We start from the raw sequence: 17,942 nt of genomic DNA on the forward strand, positions 1-17,942 counted from the left end.
TAAAAAAAAAAAACAATCTGTTTATATTTCTTATCACTCAGACCCACAAAATAACAATATACAATGTCAAATCTGAATTTCCTCAAGTTGTTGCCCTTCTATCAAGATCAAAGTTATTTCCTTTCATGAGGGATGAAGTTTAAAGTGAGAGAAATTCACATGAATGTTAAAGAAGAAATTAAACCCCACTATTGGATTTTCAGTAAAGAAAACAGAAAAATAAAAAAAAAGAGAAAATTAAACCTTTAATTTATGTGGTCTTAGAGGCATAAATCAACAATGAAAACTCAACTTTATCTGGATCTTTGTGCAGCAATTTGTCTTTATCATCTAACCACAGTCTGCTATCCATTCCACTTCTTGTCCTAAACATAAAAAGTGCACAACCAGATGTTGGATTAAAGAACCAATCATGAACATCCCACATTAGATCAACCAACAATCCATCCACAAATATGCTCTGATTTCCCCTGAAATTCCATTGCAGCCTTTTAACTCTAATCACCATCTTTTTATCAATATAAACTGATAAAACAGGATGCTTTAGACCTTCATTTTCGCCGCTACAACGAATTAATATGTCATGACTTGTGCCATTGTCACAAAATTGAGCCTTTGTTGAATAAAGGGTATTCCCTGAAAAGTATTCTTTTCTTGAAACCAATGAGAACTTGGCCATTGGAGTTCCATTTTTTAACTTTCTTAATGAAGCTTCTTCAGCCATGTCACCAATAATAAGGCCAAGTTGTGAATCAACTTTGACTAGTAAATAATAGCCATCAATTGGTTCAGGACCTGATAAATACCTGGCTGCATATAAATCCCAGAAAATTTCAACCTTTAAATGATCCAAATCCAGTGATTTGCTTCCCCTTTTCTTCCTAAAAAGACGCGAATTCGTGTTGAGTTTGAAGACATTTGAAGGATCATCACCAAAGTGTACACTTAGGCCTTGTGTTATACTATTTGTTTTGGACCATGAAACTGTGATCAAGACCTGTTTTTTATTGGAGAGAGTGACTTTATACAAACAAGTGACAGTGTTTTGAATTGAAGGAATCAGAGAAGGAGGGATACAAGCAGAGTTTGAGTAACTAGAACAAGAAGTATCAGAAACTTGTACTGCATATTCATTGAAACAAGAAGCAAAGTCTCTCATTTCTTGATACTTAATTATTCTGCTAAATGAGAAGAGATCTGAAGAAATGGGGGAGTTGCGTGTGCTAAAAAGCTTTTTAGTAGGAAGAAATAAAGGGAGATTTGGAAGGACTTGTTTTGGAATTATTATAATTGGGAAATTTCAGAGGAAGATGGAACTATAAATCCACTTTCCTGACAGCCCATGTAAGGTATTAAATATGATTCTCTCTCACCTTAAAATTTGCAACTTAGGAGAAGGGGAAAAGGGAAAGAATACAAGTAACTCTTAGACAAAACCTTTGCAAGTACTATTTCTTTATTCTCTCTTGCCAGTTCATCTGAGATACTAGTACTAAAAAATAACATAAAACATTACTGTATAATTTAAGGACAATAAATAATAAAGTCATTAAGATGGGTCAAGAGTAAAAGTAGAAATGTAGTAGAAGTTGCATATTAGTAGTCTAATCAATTTTTTTAATTCCGTTTCTTGTAGTTTTAGGATTCATGATTGACTAATACACAGAAAGCAATAAATTTTCAGTTTCTGAACATTAACTGTGTGCAGTATAAAGACGATAAGTGCGTGCCATATAATAAGGTTGTAGACTTCACCCTTTTTGAACTTTGACTTATGGGCGTCGAGACATGAATAAAGTTGGATATCAAAAAATTATAAGAGTATTTGGAGCGTTGGATAGAGAACAAGTGTAAATTTCTTGTACACGACAAAGTCGCATGATTTGAGCTAGTATAGAAAGTTTCTAACGGTAAGAGTGAAGTTGAAGGAATTCAAAGATCAAGCAATGCAGATGAATTGGAGTTTAACTAAGGGTAATTTTTAATTATTATTTGAATTTAGCTTTTGTTGGAAATAAGAGTCCAACTAAAGGAGTGCTCTAAAACATTATTTCTAACAGTGTATGCTCAAGTTATGCTAGAGATAGAACTCTCGGTATATTTTGTTCTCTACCGCATCACAAATTAGGGTTTGAGTTGTAACATAGCGAATTCATTCTGCATCATCGCCGACCAGTGATTTGAGATGCGGTTCAATATGTCTTTCTATTTCCGCTACAAGGAGATACATGTAAGTTTTCCATAATTAAGCACAATCTATTTAGTTTATATTTCTTTTTTGTATATGTTTCTTGAGCTTTTATAGTGACAATTTAAAAGATTTTATGATATTAGATCACTCAAAAGATAATCATAAGTAACGGTTCAAAATAAAATGAACGTAAATTAAAAAATAAGGCAAGTAAGGTATTAAAATACTCTTAAAAATTCTTAAGAATCCTTTTCATTTATATTTCTTTATACGGGACCTTTTTTTACTCCATATTTTAATGGGAAAGGGTTAATCAATTAAAGGATGGGTGTGAGAGATTATGATAGTGAGAGTTGGCCCCTAAAATTAAAACTAGTCTGCTGACCCACCAACTCCTAACCCCAAAAACAGATATGATTAAAAGCTAAAGAAATATGCAGGTAGAGTTATTTTCATCTTCTTTTCCCTTTTTGATCTCATTATTCATTTACTGTAACTGTTTTTGTTATTTTTATCTTCATCTTTATTGTGATATTGAGGGGAATAAGTAATTCTTTATGTTTGGACGCATAAATTTATAGTGCGGACGTTGCAGGTAGGAGAAGGAACATTAAATTTCTATTGTAACACCCATGAATCTATTAAATTTTTTATATACTGCTTTCACATCACTGTACCCAGTCTCCCCATGACCTTTTCCCAACGTACCTAATGAAGAGAAAAGTAAGAAATAAAAAACGATATATAAAATATTTAAAACGTAACAGCAAAAGCTTGGAAAAAGAAAAGACATTTAATTTCAAGCGTTTACAAATTTAAAACATGCTTAATTACTAAAAGGAAAAGTAAAAGATAAAGAGGCACACTGATCTGTTAAAGCTACATCATTGGTTTATAAAAGAAGCTAAAATGGGTAAGGATTAAACAGCTAACAGTATTGAAAAGGAAAAGGATAATTATGAAAAGGCCTAATCATGTTCAAAGAACTGCAGATGTATAGTTATGATTAGTATATATGTTAAACATATAATCGTACTCTAATTTTAACTCCTTTTTAATGGTTTTTTATGGTAGAAGCTTTTTCTTTCGTGGTTCAATGTTTCAGCCAAATCAGAACTAGAGCAAAATTTAACATTTTGATTCTCACGAAATGCAAACGGGAATACCTCTTGAACGAACAGCTAGTTTCACTATAGTTTGACTTCTCCCTCCCAAAAAAGGAAAAGAAGAGAGAAGAAAAAAAGAAACAAGCAAAAAGATGTGAGAAAGAAAGACATCATAAACATTTTCGCCTAGTTGAAATGAATACAAAATGTGAAATCTATTACAAAAGCATTTAATTCCATAAAAAGGGGTCCGGGAAAGCGAGACCACAAGAGTTTATCGTACGCAGTCTTACCCTGCCTTTCTGCAAGAGGCTATTTTCACGGCTCGAACTCATTACCTCATGATCACATGACAACAACTTTATTAGTTATGCCAAAACTCCCGTTCAAAAGCATATAATTCCATAAGGACATTATAAATATATTACATCTGAGGCTCTGATCCATATTATTTATCTTTTAAAGTTGTTGCATACCCCTTGGTATATTATTAACAGCCTTAATCATATGAATATTTGTCTAAATTACTCTTTATATCTTCTTAAACATCTCATTCTATTAACACCTCACTAACTTGACTAATAAGAGTAAAATTGACAAATAAAAAGTAATGAATAACTTTTTATTTTTATACATTAAATATTTTCAAACTAATTCAGTTTACTGTAACGGCTAATATTAGATCGGAAGAAGTGTCTTTCTGGATATATACAAAAGAGAGGAATTGTTTTCATGCATATATATATATATATATATAAAATGCACCCAAGAATTAGTGAAAAGAAGGGAGAAAAGATCAATTCAGGAAGTAAATTTCTGTTATTGAATCACTTGTTATATCATATATGGTCCACAATTGTATTGTGTAGTCCTTGGATTTTCCACTAAGAGCATGCTTTTCTGTTAGGTTTTGTTAGGAGAGTTTCAAGAAGATATTCATCCTAGTTTTGGTGAGAAAAAAGAGGACAATTATTTAACTAATTTATGTCTGATTTTCAACAATCCCATTTTGTTAGGCAGCCAAACACTTTAAACTTATGTCCCTATCAATAATTCCATGTGTTATAGAAATTAAACTTGTTGACTGTGTTTTACTTTTATGAAATCCCAAACTTCTTTTCATAGTGGTCAAAACGCTGCAATATAAGGTTTTCAGCCATCAAACTGCCACTTATGGAATCTTTATTTTAGCGGAATGCTATTAACATGATGGGTTCTGATTTGAAAAGGAGTGGGGATTTAATATTTATGGTTATGAACTTCGTTTTAATTACTAAATTCTCAATTAAATTATATATATATATAATAAATTTTCTATTATAATATATAATATAAGCAAAAATTATTGAATCCCTACCAGAACTAACCAATCCAACTACATAAAATTAAATTGATATATTAAGACAGACAAAGGAGGTCTCAACGAAAAGAGCACACCATTTGTATTTTGAAAGGTAGCTGCGAACTATTTGTGTAGCAAGTAGAAACTACTCTAGAACGTGGAGGCAACAACGGAAAATTAAATATTAGAATAATGGGGATCACACTAAAGGAGATTTCTTCACTTTTGGTCTTATAGTTATAGCATATCGAAAGATTCTCTCTGAGCCCAAGAGAACTATTATTATGAAATTAGTTTAGTGGCATGCTAAAAACCTCATGCATTTCACGATTGGATTTTACTTGCATACATACATAGAGTTAAAAGACTATATTATCGGTGTAATTTAATAAATAAAAAGTTGTCTGTTTTATTATTTAGAAAATTATAGTTTCTTTTTTATTATATTATGAATTGATATCTATAATCATCTTTTAGATAATTTGATAGTAGACAATCATATTTAGAAGTTAATCTTCAAATGATTTTATAGAATGACCTACTTGTGGAGCAAGTGGCTTAATTGTTTACAAGAATTTGCTTAATTATATTATAGGTATAAAATTGTCTTGTGAGCAAAGTCATCTTAATTAGATGAAGCGTGTTTTGGGTTAGAGTGACAAGAAACAGAAGACTCGCAAGCTGCAAACACAATATTAGACAATTAACAACTAAGGAGAAGAAAATAGTTTATTATAAGTACATTTATTTAGCATTTTTATGTTCTAGTCAATACTGATTTCATTATCATATTTCGAAAACCTTCTCAAGAGGTGTTCTTTCTTTTTCATATACGAGCGGTTTTGTCAAGTTGACTTATAAAAAAACAAGTCTTCGTGCATCTACAGAGAGACAGTCTTTTATTTCATTACATTACTCGTACTTCTCTATTATTTGGATATATATGAATTTGTAAAAGATATCTTATTTGAAATTTATTTGTTGCCTCTATATGAAGAAAGGGGTATGGAATTTTCGGATATTGAAATTTATAACACAAATATAGCATTTTTTACAATTAATAATCGACAAATGGCTTGATCCAAGGAGATATATACTACTTAATATAATTATTTATGTTTTGCGGAAGGTGAATTAAAGAAACTCAGAGAAAACTAAACGGACATCTCAATTCTCATCTACTGGCAACATGTGCAGTTCTCCTCTTATGCCATGCTTCTTTTGTTCTCCATCCCCAATTGCAAATTAAAAAAATTAATATACACTTTCTGCATCACCATAAATGCATCTCCAAAGCCAGAATTATAATATTATTGAAGAAAATTGAGTTTTTTTGTAATTCTCTGTAGCTCCTTGGAAGCAGTGGCGTAGCGTCAAGAGTGTTCAAACTTTAAACAAGTCAATAATTTTTTTGTCGATGAATGATGTACCAAAATTTTTGAATCAAACTACACAACATATAGCTAAACAATAAAAAAATATAATATAACTATAATTTTATAAATCAAAATTAATTTTTAACTTATACACACATTATAATTTTTTAGCGAATGGGGTGCGCTTGACCACCCTTGGCATAGAGGGGCTACGCCACTGCTTGGAAGTCGTCCAATACTTATTTAAAGGAAAAAAAATAATACCTTTTAATTCCTTGATCCTTCCTTTGAAGGCAAAGTTGTTCGTCTCATCTATAAACCGGTGCAAATGTAAATTAGGTAATAATGGTATATTTGACTTTAAATTTTTTTTATATAAAGCATATATTAGCTGATTCTTTTAGTTGTTAACTTGTATGACTTTTTGAGTTGAGATCACTGCACGTTAGATTAGTGTTGAGATCTCCAACAAATTGAATTCTAATTTCTGCTGAGAAGTAGGGTGTTCAAACCGAACCGGAAAATTGCACCAAACCGAAAAGTCAAACCAAACCGATTAAAAAATTCGACTAGGTCTGGTTTGATTTGATTTGGTTTGGTATTGAGTAAAAAAAACCCAAATCAAACCGACATATAAGTATATAATTTTAATATATATTTTTAAGACTTTATATTGAATTTTCTTTAAAAACATATCTAGAAATATTTGAGATCCTAATATTTAATAGAATTATGAAGTGCATTCATTTTTATTTACTTTAAATAATGAGTCGTATCACTTTCTTATCAAGTGTTATTAAAATGGGTCAATCATCTCTTTGTTCTTCCTTATTCATATGTCAAGATTTCTTTTATTTTTTTCGAATTTGAAATGGTATTTCAATATTTAAAATTAAATAGAACATATCATTATTTTGGTATCATATTGATTTTTATATTTAATTACTTAAATTGGTTAATCTTGAAAGCGTACATCAACGAAAAATTATTATTAGACGATTAAGAAAATAACTATCATGTGTTACTAGAAAAGATTCTCCATAAGAATATTTTAATAAGTCATATGTTTGTCAATTATTTCAATTTTTACTAAACATATATTCACTTATCAAAACTTTATCTATAACGTTAATAAAGTAATATTGAAATAATATTCAAGTAACAAAAAACCCTAAAAATCCGATAAAACCGAACCAATCCAAATCGATATAGTTGATTTGGCTTGGTTTTAATAAAAATTGAACCAACTCGATCCATGCACACGAAGAACCTTTGTTTCCCGTTTCGGGTGGGTACAATGGGGGCCTTTTCTCTTTGTTTATGTGCGAGGGTCAATTGGAGCCATTGAATTCGTTGACAATATTAACAGCTGTGATATAAAGTCAGATGAAAGAACAATTACTGCAGTTTTAAACTTTTAATAATAGTCTGTAAAAATGCCCGATCTTAAAGTATGAGTTAAGATCGACGATTCAGCACTATAGATGTATAAAAAATGCTTGTGCATGATGGCTAGTATGCTGAGCAGTTTGTTATAGAGTTAATTTCCCGAATGGTTATTGAATTTTCTTGCTTCGCCACTGACTAAAGTTAACTAATTTTTGTAACGAGGAAATAACTCAATTATACCTATATTTAACAGAAAATAAAAATGTTGGAAAAACTGGTTTCGAAAATGCAAGTAGGTTGCAACTTCAACAACTCACCTTCTATAATTTTCACTGTGGCACCAATTAAAAATAAAAACCATTGGATCAGTAGTCCAATGCTTGTGAAGTTGAATATGCTATATTACTTCTCAGTAGAGGCAAGCTCATAAAGACATGGCCTTGGAAATGAATAAACTGAACGTCTCGTTTCCATTTATTAGCAATATACAAAAAAGGGCAGCTTAGTACGCAAAGCATCCCGCATTCACGGAAAGTCCAAGAAAGTGCTGCACTCGTAGACAGCCTATCCCAACAGCAAACATTAGTGGCTGGTTCCACGGCTCGAACCTATGACCTATAGGTCACACGAGAACAGCGCTCCAAGGTCCCCTTCATTTATCAGCAATATACAACTGACATATATTTCCGAACTGTCTTACTCTTGTGCTTGTTACATTAACATTGTTTTAGTTCCACAACTATGTACATTTACACTTCAATATTCTTCATCTGCTTGCGTTGATCTAGTAATAGGAATTGACCATCTTCCTAGATGCGCTGTATAATTTATGCAGCGGACAACTCCTCTCCCCGAAGGTCCATCGGGAAAATCAATAACACTAATGCTGCCTGCATCCAGGTGAAACGATCCCAACCATTCCTTTGTCAGATTGAGACAGTGTCCCATCATTGCGATATGAAGTGCAGGATGGCCAACAGCGATGACTATACTCTCTTCGTCAGATCTCTCTGATAGTTCATGCAATACATGTTTCCATGCTTTCCCAGATTGGTCCCATAAAGATGTTGCCACGCCGTCTTCCAAGCTATTTAACCAACCAGATGGAACATTTTGCATTCCTGATGCATCCTGCAGAGGAAGCAGCTCAATATTTTAAGCATGGAAAGCATATCAACTGCAAAAATATGTGTGCACAGACAACAACAACAACGACCCAGTAATCCAATAGTGTAGGAGTGAGCTATAGGATAAAAACAACCGATTCACCAAAATCTGCAACATAAATAATTTAGACTCCCACATAACCACTAGAAGAACAACCCTTCAGATCACAGACTAACTAATTGACTGTGTTCTTGTACTTGTAAACTTCTGATAAGGATTATTAATGAATAAACCATAATCCAATAAGGTTTGTGAAATCGTGAATTCTAAAACCAACCCTTTTGGTAGTAGACTGATTTTATAAAAGTTCAAATTTGAAAGCGAGAAATAATATAAGGTGAATAGCCATTTTTTGCAGGATTTATTCAGAGCAAATCAAGAAGTTTTGATGACAACGGCTCCAGAATTTTAAATCTTCCAATCTCAAAACAGATGCATCCTTATATTTTTTATCTTAAGAATGTTCTGCATGCAACGCTCTTAATAAATTCGTCAATTTGTTTAAGTTTAGGAAATCAGGAACATGTCTCTTGCCTTCTTCGATTGTGTTAGAATAGTTTCAACATCTAGATCTGGTATCTGCTTCGTCTCCACATAGCGTGGGATACAGTCAGCTCCAAGGCAGTCAGCAGCTTCTTGAACCTACAAAATTCAGTATAAAATTTTGTGTTAAGTAAGGAACAACAACAACAACAACCCAGTATAATCCCACAAATGGGGTCTGGGGAGGGTAGGACGTACGCAGCCTTACCCCTACCCTGGCAGGGCAGAGAGACTGTTTCCGATTTTGTGTTAAGTAAGCTAATGTTCTTTATATAAAGGACTGTCAATCAACATACTATCTGAATGGTCTTACTTTGGAGATTGTGTCGGCTGTCTCTACAGATGTCCTTTTAGTTCCACTGACTATAGTACTCACTTTCAGATCAAGAAGCAGCTCTGCTATTTTCTGCGCCTGTCACCCATTTTAATAAAATTCTGTAAGGTTGTGACACCCCAGATATGAAGCTGAATGCTACTATTGTAAGTACCATCATACCTGTATAACTCCAAGCATGTTCATGGGGCCATTGCCAGAATACGGCATACTACTCTGTAAACATTTCAACACCAATGAGAAAAAAAGCAGAAAATGGTCAAAGCAACAGATAATGACGCCCCAAAAAACAATGAGTAATTTGAACAGCTTGTCAACATGCTAAAAGAAATTGGGGCTAAAAACCTGAAAGTTAAGGAGAGGACAAATCAGAATTTATATAGTAGATGACAAACAACCCTGAGTACTCCCCCAACACCATACCTAATCTACGAGTGCAAAGCAATGTTTACCAGGTAAGAAACATTCATAAGATGCTTAATCCCCATTCTCAATTTCCTATGTCACTGAGGATAACAATTTAAAAGCAGTATTGCCACATCCAAGATCAGCCAACCAACATAAGGCTGTTTTTTTTCTTTTTCTTTTACTTAATCTGTGCAAAGTGACCTCTGACATCCTATATCCCTTCTCTTTGTTTATGCTCAGGTTCAAAACTAATCTGTTAAATCAGTTAAGATAGAATTTCGTTTAAACAGATTTTGCAGTCCTCAAGCAGAAATATGATCTGCTGATGTAAAGTCTTCGTCATCCATATCTCTTATCATAAGCTAAAAAGTAAAGTTATTTGTAATTCTGGAAGTACTTCTAAGATAACTAAGCTTCAAGAAGTTAAAAAGTGGAAGCTGTTTGCTTTGAGCACATAAGAGAGAAATCTAAAGTCAAGCATTTTGAGCCAACAGTCACTATTGTGAATAAAAATTGCTCAAGCCATTGCAAAGGTGGAAGAAATTGTCTCTAGTATTTTCAAACTTGGCAAGTACATTCTCCACCTCTAGAAAAAGAATATGATCTCAAGTTAGAGTCGCTGGAATGGTTCGTATATAGCCTTTCTTCCTATTAATTTACCCGTTCATCCATTGGTTTTGTCTATAAGGGTGGTATCTTCGAGAATGATCTCATGAGGGGGTGATAAAATAGATAGATAAGTTTCTTCTATTAGCTGATGAAGACCAAAATCCTAGCACCGAATGTATGTGTCACTCAATTCTTTTTTGTTTTTTTCTTTGATTATGTGTATCTGTCACTCAAACTAGTCTTCAACCAGAAATAATTGCAAGCAGTTTGGACAATCATACTTCCATAAGGATCAAAAGGGCTCTTTTCAGAAAAGATCCATGCTTTCAACTCTGTTCTCACATAAATTTTTTCTCCAAGCAACCGCTATTTCAGGGTCATAGACCACCTTGTTATATCATAAATTTGAAATCAAGAAGCCTAATATGTCTGTTCATTGGGAATACAGAATGATTGGTCCATTGCTTACTGCATACCTCTAGGTCACTCTCTGACACTCCATGGCAGACAAGTACGATCCGCTTACTAGCTTTTCTGCCTGCAGAACTGCCCCCTGCTACAGGCGAACCTGGGGTCTGCATTATCCAAAATTATGTCACAGCACAAAGATAAATCAGATACCACGAGAAAACACAGCCTTGAAGTCCAGTCCAGATAAAGCCATAAAGTAAAAAAATCCATCAAGTAGTTACAAAGAAATGAAGAGAGCAGTTCTGAACCTACAAATCATATGTTGACCTCGAATTATCTGACAACTAAATGTAAAACTCAGTTTTAGAATTTGCATTAAATTAGATCCTGATGGAGCTAGCAATTAAATGTCCGATATTCTCGCGAGGCAAATGATATGTGCAGATCCATTTACATCAATGTCTTTCAGCTGGTTTAGTGGATTCAGAAAGTCAAGTTCAGATTTTAGTTTACTGCATGAAGTATCACGGGGTATATAAGATCCTAAGCTTCAGTTGCTACTCTAAACATGCATTTATATGGGGATTCTAAAGTAAACTAAATTAGCAAGCACTTCTGGAAGCAATTCAGAACCCCTCTTTCTTTACTTACAAAGAAAGGATTTCTGTGGTCAATAAATGGATATTCTTAGTTTGCTTTATTGATAGACCAGCTTAATGAACGGGTTGGCAGGTACAAAGTTATTTAAGATGCATGCATGCCCGACCTCCATCGGAGATCATTGGCTCTTCTGCAAGAAGCAGGCATGCCAAGCATCACTTCTAGTGTTAGAGAGCCTAATTAGAATATTGGATTAAGACGGGTCTAAATGGAGCGATATGGATAGTGAGAATTCATATGGCACTTAGAATACCAAACTAGCTTGTGATTAGGCATGGTTGTTGTTGTTGCACTCTCTTATATTTAGAGAGGGGATTGACCAATCAATGGATCTAAAGGAATGATATTAAAGCATTAGAAACTTTCTGAAAGGAAAATATGTTATACTGAATTTTCTTATCTGAGCCAGAGTTTTTCAAATCATCCAAATCTTCATGTCACAATGAAGATAACTAGCAGAAAGTTTTCCATTTTATCAATAATCACTTAATAGATAAAACTGTTCTTGTATAAAGTTGAGTACAAGTATTACCAGATCAGATACCTGATTTAAACGATTAAGGCAAATACTTGGGGTTCCGCCCTCAGGTTGTGGAGTGAAGTCCAGCACACTAACCCCGCAATTGCTTTGAAGTAGAATCCTGAAGTACTCAGTTCCTAATCCTGATTGATGGTGAAACAAATATAAAAGCTAGGTTCGGACTGCTAGCAGATGTTACAAACCTTATATTAAGCAAACCATACCAATGGCTGTTGCAATGAGAGCCTGATTAACCGCGTTATGAGCAACTACTAGGACAGACTTGCTTTCATGGACCAAGATCTTCTCCCAGCAGCTTTTAGCACGAGCCCACAACTCTCTCACTGGATAGTGACCATCTATGATGAAATTAGGTGCATCTATTTGCCATTGACGAAAAGCTTCACCATATTTAGCTTTTCCTTCATGCTTCAGGAGGCCCTAGAGCAGACATATGTTTTCAGAACAGTGAAATATTAAGCATGAGTTGGTCCGCATGCAAGCAGACAACATGAATATCTTTTCACCATCCTATTGCAATTATTCACAGATTTTAAGTTCAAGATGAAAAAACAGAGGTGTGTGTAAGCTTTAACTGACTTGGAATGAGTAAAGGTCAATTTCCCTCATGTCAGAGTCAGTAATGATCTCCTCCTCGCGAGCACCCCATATTATCTCAGCTGTCCTCTTCGAGCGACGCAGTGGACTGGAACATGCAGCCCACCTCTGTCAACCATTTTGGAAACATAAAAAAGAATAGAAGAGACTCTTATTGTTCTACATGCATTAGCTAAAAGTGAAATTCAGATGCAATTTGTGCTCAGGTTTATTAAGAACAAATTAGTTGAAATCCTTTAACTGCTCTCCGGCATTTAACATACAACAACAACAGCAAAAACAACAACAACAAACCCAGTATAATCCCACAAGTGGGGTCTGGGGAGGGTAGTGTGCACGCAGACCTTACCCCTACCTAGAAAGTAGAGAGGCTGTTTACGATAGACCTTCGACATTTAACATAAAGGATAAAATTCATATGCTGCAGTTAATCTGGAAATTTGCTTCTCCCTTATCTATTTCTTTAAGTTATTAGTTTGCTCCTCTTTAATTTGCAGAGAATTAACTCATCGGAACTAACAGATATAAGACGACTCCTTTGAATGAAAAGTTACCAGTAGAAAACTGAAGCATACAGACACTAAAAGAGCATATTATCCTTGCTTAGAGGTTAGCGATAAAGGAGCCGAGTTAAACACTCAAGCTGAGTTTTCAATACTGGAGTGCCTAAGCTTATAGTCCCTGTCCAGTTTGGTAAATAAACCCGAAAAAAGCCTGACTACGATGACCAGAAATTATGTTCCCGAAAAGCATTGTTCGTTCACACTGGGATTGGAGAACATGGATTCCTTATATTTGCGTTGCTAAGACCCTCCACCCAACCCATAAATGTAGAACAGACGAATGAGGAGTACGAAAAGAGAGTTCGAAGGTCATATCAGGTTGGCTGGTATGACTGTGCTCTAATTCAACAAAGACTACAAAATTTACCCTTAACGAGAATCTAACAAACCGAGCTGCTAAATACGAGCTTATTTGGTTATGGGTACCTTCTATCTACTGTGCCCCGTTTTAAAGTTCCAAGGTTATTAATCATCAAAGCAATATACACCTTCACAAAATAGAAAGTCAAGATACATATCTTGAGATATGCTTAGGACATACCAAAGGTCAACAACTATTCGAGCAACCCAAAAAGTTCAGGACATTGCCATTCACCTAAGTGACCTTATAGAAGTGTCCATACTTCTGAACCAACATACTTTGCCTTTGTAGTTGCAATATGTTCCATTCCCTAAGTTGCAATCAGAATCTAAACAAGTTGATTTGGCACTTCTCTAAAGCAGAAAAAGTTCTCAAATTGTCAAATTGGAAGAAACTTGAGATTTGTAAGTTTTATAGAGCGGTGGTTAGACCGACCATGTTGTATGGGGCAGAGTGTTGGCCAGTTAAGAATTCACATATCCAAAAGATGAAAGTAGCAGAAATGAGGATGTTGAGGTGGATGTGCGGGCACACTAGGATGGATAAGATTAGGAATGAAGATATTCGGGAGAAGGTGGCCGTGGCCCCCATGGATGACAAGATGCGGGAAGCGAGTCTTAGATGGTTCGGGCACGTGCGGAAGAGAAGCTCAGATGCCCCGATTAGGAGGTGTGAGCTGTTGGCTTTGACGGGTACGAGAAGAGGTAGAGGGCGACCTAAGAAGTATTGGGGAGAAGTGATCAGGCAGGACATGGCACGGTTTCAGATTTTCGAAGACATGGCCCTTGATAGGAAGGTGTGAAGGTCGAGCATTAAGATTGTAGGTTAGGAGTTAGTTGTATATTTTCCTAATTCGTATCGGGTGTGAGGATAGTGTGATAGTGTTTTGTCTTAGACGGCTAGTGGTTAGTGTTTGTGTTCACTCTATTCTTCCTTTCATAGTACCAGGCTGTATTTATTGGTTATTATTATTGCTTTTCCGTCTAATTTCTGACTCTTGATCTGGTTTCTGTTGCTGGTAATGATATATTATTTCTTTTCGTCTTCTTGAGTCGAGGGTCTATCGGAAACAATCTCTCTACTCCCTCGGGGTAGGCATAAGTTATGCGTACACACTATCCTCCCCACACCCCACTTGTGGGATTTCCCTGGGTTGTTGTTGTTGTTGAAGAAACTTGAGATTAGCAGCAGAAGACCGGGGCTCCTAATAAATGAAGGGGCTACTGATTCTTTCCCTAGTCAGGAAAAACTACTGCACTAGCCAATTACTCTTAGTGGACGCAACATGTTCGTTCAACCGAAAGGAAAACTAATGCTCCATTTCTTCATTAATTGTGCCTATCACGAATGCCAGTTAAATACTCAGCGAATTATGAAACTTGGAAATACTAAGAGCCCATTTAGACATAAGAAATTTTTCACTTTTTTTCGAAAAATTTTTACTTTTTTTCGAAATAAGCGTTTGGTCATAAATTTTTCAATTTTCGCTTGAAGATGCATTTTGTAATTTTTCGAAAATTTGAAAAACTCCATTCGCTCAGATCACTCACAAAACTTCAAAAACAACCCAAAATTATATCCATGTCCAAACACAACCCTAATTTTCAAATACCATTTTCACTTGAAATTTTTTTTCACTTTTTTTTGTAATTTTACAATTCTTATGTCCAAACGGCCACTAAAACTACTAAGAGGACAAAGAATTACTACTACTTATTTTCATCTCTTTAGGATTATTTCAGGGATTTTTAAAAAACTCAAAACCAAGTTGGATCAAACCAGTCCATTAGACAAACTCAATGTTCTTGTTCGATCATAAATTAGGTACTATTGTACAATAAAGCATAAATCTCTCGGGAAAATAATTTTATTAAAAAAAAAAGCAAGGGTAATTAAAATGAGGAATAGAACCTTGAAAAGCAGACATCAAAGGAGTCATCAATAAGCATTTGACGAGAAGTTTCAGCCTGAGACTCTCCTTTAGAAGTAAGAACAGAGAAATCGGAGCAGCCTTGGATCCGACCTTCTGCATTCCACGTGCTTTGCCCGTGCCTCACCAGCACAACCCTCTTCGCCGCCTTTATCGGCGGAAACTCCAAACCCTGTAAACCCTCAATTTCACTCCGCCCCTCTTTCTCAATTTCTTGAGTAGCACTTGAAGAAGAGCGTATAACTGTACATAAGGGTCTGTTTGGATTGTGAAAAGGGAAATTCTTAAGTGGTTTATGGATGAGGAAAGAGCTTGCAGCTATGGAGTACATTCTTGGATTTTTTTTTCTTGAGAATGGTGATTCTGCTGCTGTTTCAACTGTTTTTTGGCGCTAAAAGACAGTGGAATCGTAGTATATTTTATGTGGTTACCGTTGGTTTGGTTCTATCGAATCAACTCGGCAAGAAAGAAGATGAGAAGAAGAAGCAGGCTAAAATAATGACACGTGGTGATTTTATTCCTCTTTTTTTTTAATTTTTTTTTTATTTAGTTTAATTTCCGGAAACACACAATAATGCGTCGTGTCTGCTACATATGTCCATCAATTTAACCGGGAGGCAATCATCGGATGAAAAATAAATACGAACCATTCTTAAAATTGACTGCCATGAGGAGATATCCCACAATTATTATAAGTAATTGATATAGAATATACGATACTACCATTTTGCTATCTCATTTTCATTGTTATAGAAGTATAACTAAAAATTGCTTCCAAAAACATTGTTAAGTAGCTTCTTTGCAACCCTCACATGTTTATTCCGTTTGAACTTTTAAAAATACAATACGTCAGAGGCGGATCCAGAATTTGATGGTTGCGGATGTCACTGTATTTAATGTAAATATACCCGTAGTCAAAGAGGTTAAATTTATTATGTATACATGAATTTGGCCGGTTCGCTATATTTTTAAATTAATTCGGTTCAAACCATTTTGAGTTAATTTGGTTTGCTTTACAAGATCTTTTGGTGCATAAATAAACACATGATAACGAAACTGATATATTTGGTCATTTCAAGGAAAAAATAATATTAACTACATAAAAAAGAAAAATGATTAAAAACATATTCAAATTTAAAAAATTGAGATCTAGAACAAGAAAACATAGGCAAATATACTTCTATAATTTAAAGAACTACTAATAAAAATGAGATTGTATATAGGGAAAATATCAACAAGAAGATAAAAGAAATTATGAAAAAGAGGAGAAAAGAAAACAATCTCCAAAAGAAGGAACACAAAAAAGTACTCAATATGAGTTAAGGAGGATCGATCATGGGTATTGGGCTTGGGAAAGACTACTTTGTCCATGGCACCTACAACCATTTTGAGACTTTGGGTGCCATAAATTGTTTATATACTTTTTCCTCATGAAATATTAGTGAAACACCACTAAGTACGTGAAATTCTATCCGAGCGACCGGGTGGCTTACCACCCCGTCACCTCTACATAGATCCGCCCCTGGTTTTAGTTAATAGATTTTTAAAAGTAACGTTGAAGTAGTCTATAATCAAAAATCTCAAACATGTGTAGAAGTTTTGATGAAGTTCATGAATAGCATGTAAGATATTGTAACATTTGAGTACCGTGCGAATGATGCAAGAATTTATTTAAGCTTTAGCTAAGATCCAATCATGAGCGTAAGTTTTGTTTGAGATGTACATAAGAGTCATTGACCTAAAAAATAAATTAAGTTCAAAAAGTTGTTAGTATATACAGTTCTTCTTTGCATGATCTAAATTGAATCTCTTATTCTTTTTCTTCATCTTAATATTTTTAAACTATGGTCTAAAGCTAAATAAGTTTTTTAAAAAAATATTATTTCACTATTCAAAGCTTTTTTATTTCCTTTATCTCAGTAAATCTTCTAAAACGTAAATTCTTTATTTGATTAAATTAAGCCTTTTGATCACCCAGTGAGCCCCTTCTTGTAATGGACTCTGGTTGTACTATTTTGTCTAACCTTATTTCTCGTTTCAAATTTTCATCCACGTTTATCTCTTTTGAACTCTAAAATCTTCTCTTCCTTGTATTTAATTTTTTTCTTTTCTAATTTTTTGATATATTTTTTTTTATTGTGGATTTCCAATGTAATTATAAAGATTGTAAATTATTTTAGTTGTAATTTTGGGCTTTCTATTTTGAAAAAATCTGTATTTGTTTGGGAAGTGATCGCACAAAAGCAGCTGATAAAATCGCGATGTATTTGCTAGAGACTAAATGAGTTTGTTTCATCTTTTTAGGTATTGGATTGGCACTACAAATCTAATCCAAATAAAATAAATACAAAAAAATATAAATGTGATTGTGAGTTTCTCTTCATGCATGAGCCTTTAACGTAAAGATGTCCAAG

At 34.2% G+C, this 17,942-nt stretch overlaps 2 protein-coding genes across 2 annotated transcripts; both read right to left on the reverse strand.

The window, feature by feature from the left end:
• LOC107798844 (uncharacterized) lies at positions 1 to 1,459 on the reverse strand. Its single transcript, XM_016621878.2, has one exon. The coding sequence runs from the start codon at positions 1,157 to 1,159 to the stop codon at positions 251 to 253; it is 909 nt and encodes a 302-aa protein (XP_016477364.1). The 5' UTR covers positions 1,160 to 1,459; the 3' UTR covers positions 1 to 250.
• Positions 1,460 to 7,851: 6,392 nt separating this feature from the next.
• Positions 7,852 to 16,110, reverse strand: LOC107798841 (putative 2-carboxy-D-arabinitol-1-phosphatase). The gene is made up of 9 exons (XM_016621871.2): positions 15,510 to 16,110; positions 12,657 to 12,762; positions 12,281 to 12,497; positions 12,081 to 12,199; positions 10,942 to 11,040; positions 9,611 to 9,664; positions 9,428 to 9,526; positions 9,106 to 9,213; positions 7,852 to 8,535 (listed from the first exon to the last, which is right to left on the reverse strand). The coding sequence occupies exons 1-9, from the start codon at positions 15,857 to 15,859 to the stop codon at positions 8,161 to 8,163; spliced, it is 1,527 nt and encodes a 508-aa protein (XP_016477357.2). The 5' UTR covers positions 15,860 to 16,110; the 3' UTR covers positions 7,852 to 8,160.
• Between the last annotated feature and the right edge of the window lie 1,832 nt (positions 16,111 to 17,942).

This window comes from Nicotiana tabacum, chromosome 22 (genome assembly GCF_000715075.1).
Source record: "Nicotiana tabacum cultivar K326 chromosome 22, ASM71507v2, whole genome shotgun sequence".
Taxonomy (NCBI): Eukaryota; Viridiplantae; Streptophyta; class Magnoliopsida; order Solanales; family Solanaceae; genus Nicotiana; species Nicotiana tabacum.

Excerpts from the sequence above, each read along its gene's own strand:
- LOC107798844 (XM_016621878.2), bottom strand. The coding sequence starts at position 1,159 with ATGAGAGACTTTGCTTCTTGTTTCAATGAATATGCAGTACAAGTTTCT.
- LOC107798841 (XM_016621871.2), bottom strand. The coding sequence starts at position 15,859 with ATGTACTCCATAGCTGCAAGCTCTTTCCTCATCCATAAACCACTTAAG. Across the intron at positions 12,200-12,280 it reads TCTCATTGCAACAGCCATTG|GATTAGGAACTGAGTACTTC; the intron begins GTATGGTTTGCT and ends ACCATCAATCAG. Across the intron at positions 8,536-9,105 it reads TTCTAACACAATCGAAGAAG|GATGCATCAGGAATGCAAAA; the intron begins GCAAGAGACATG and ends CTTCCTCTGCAG.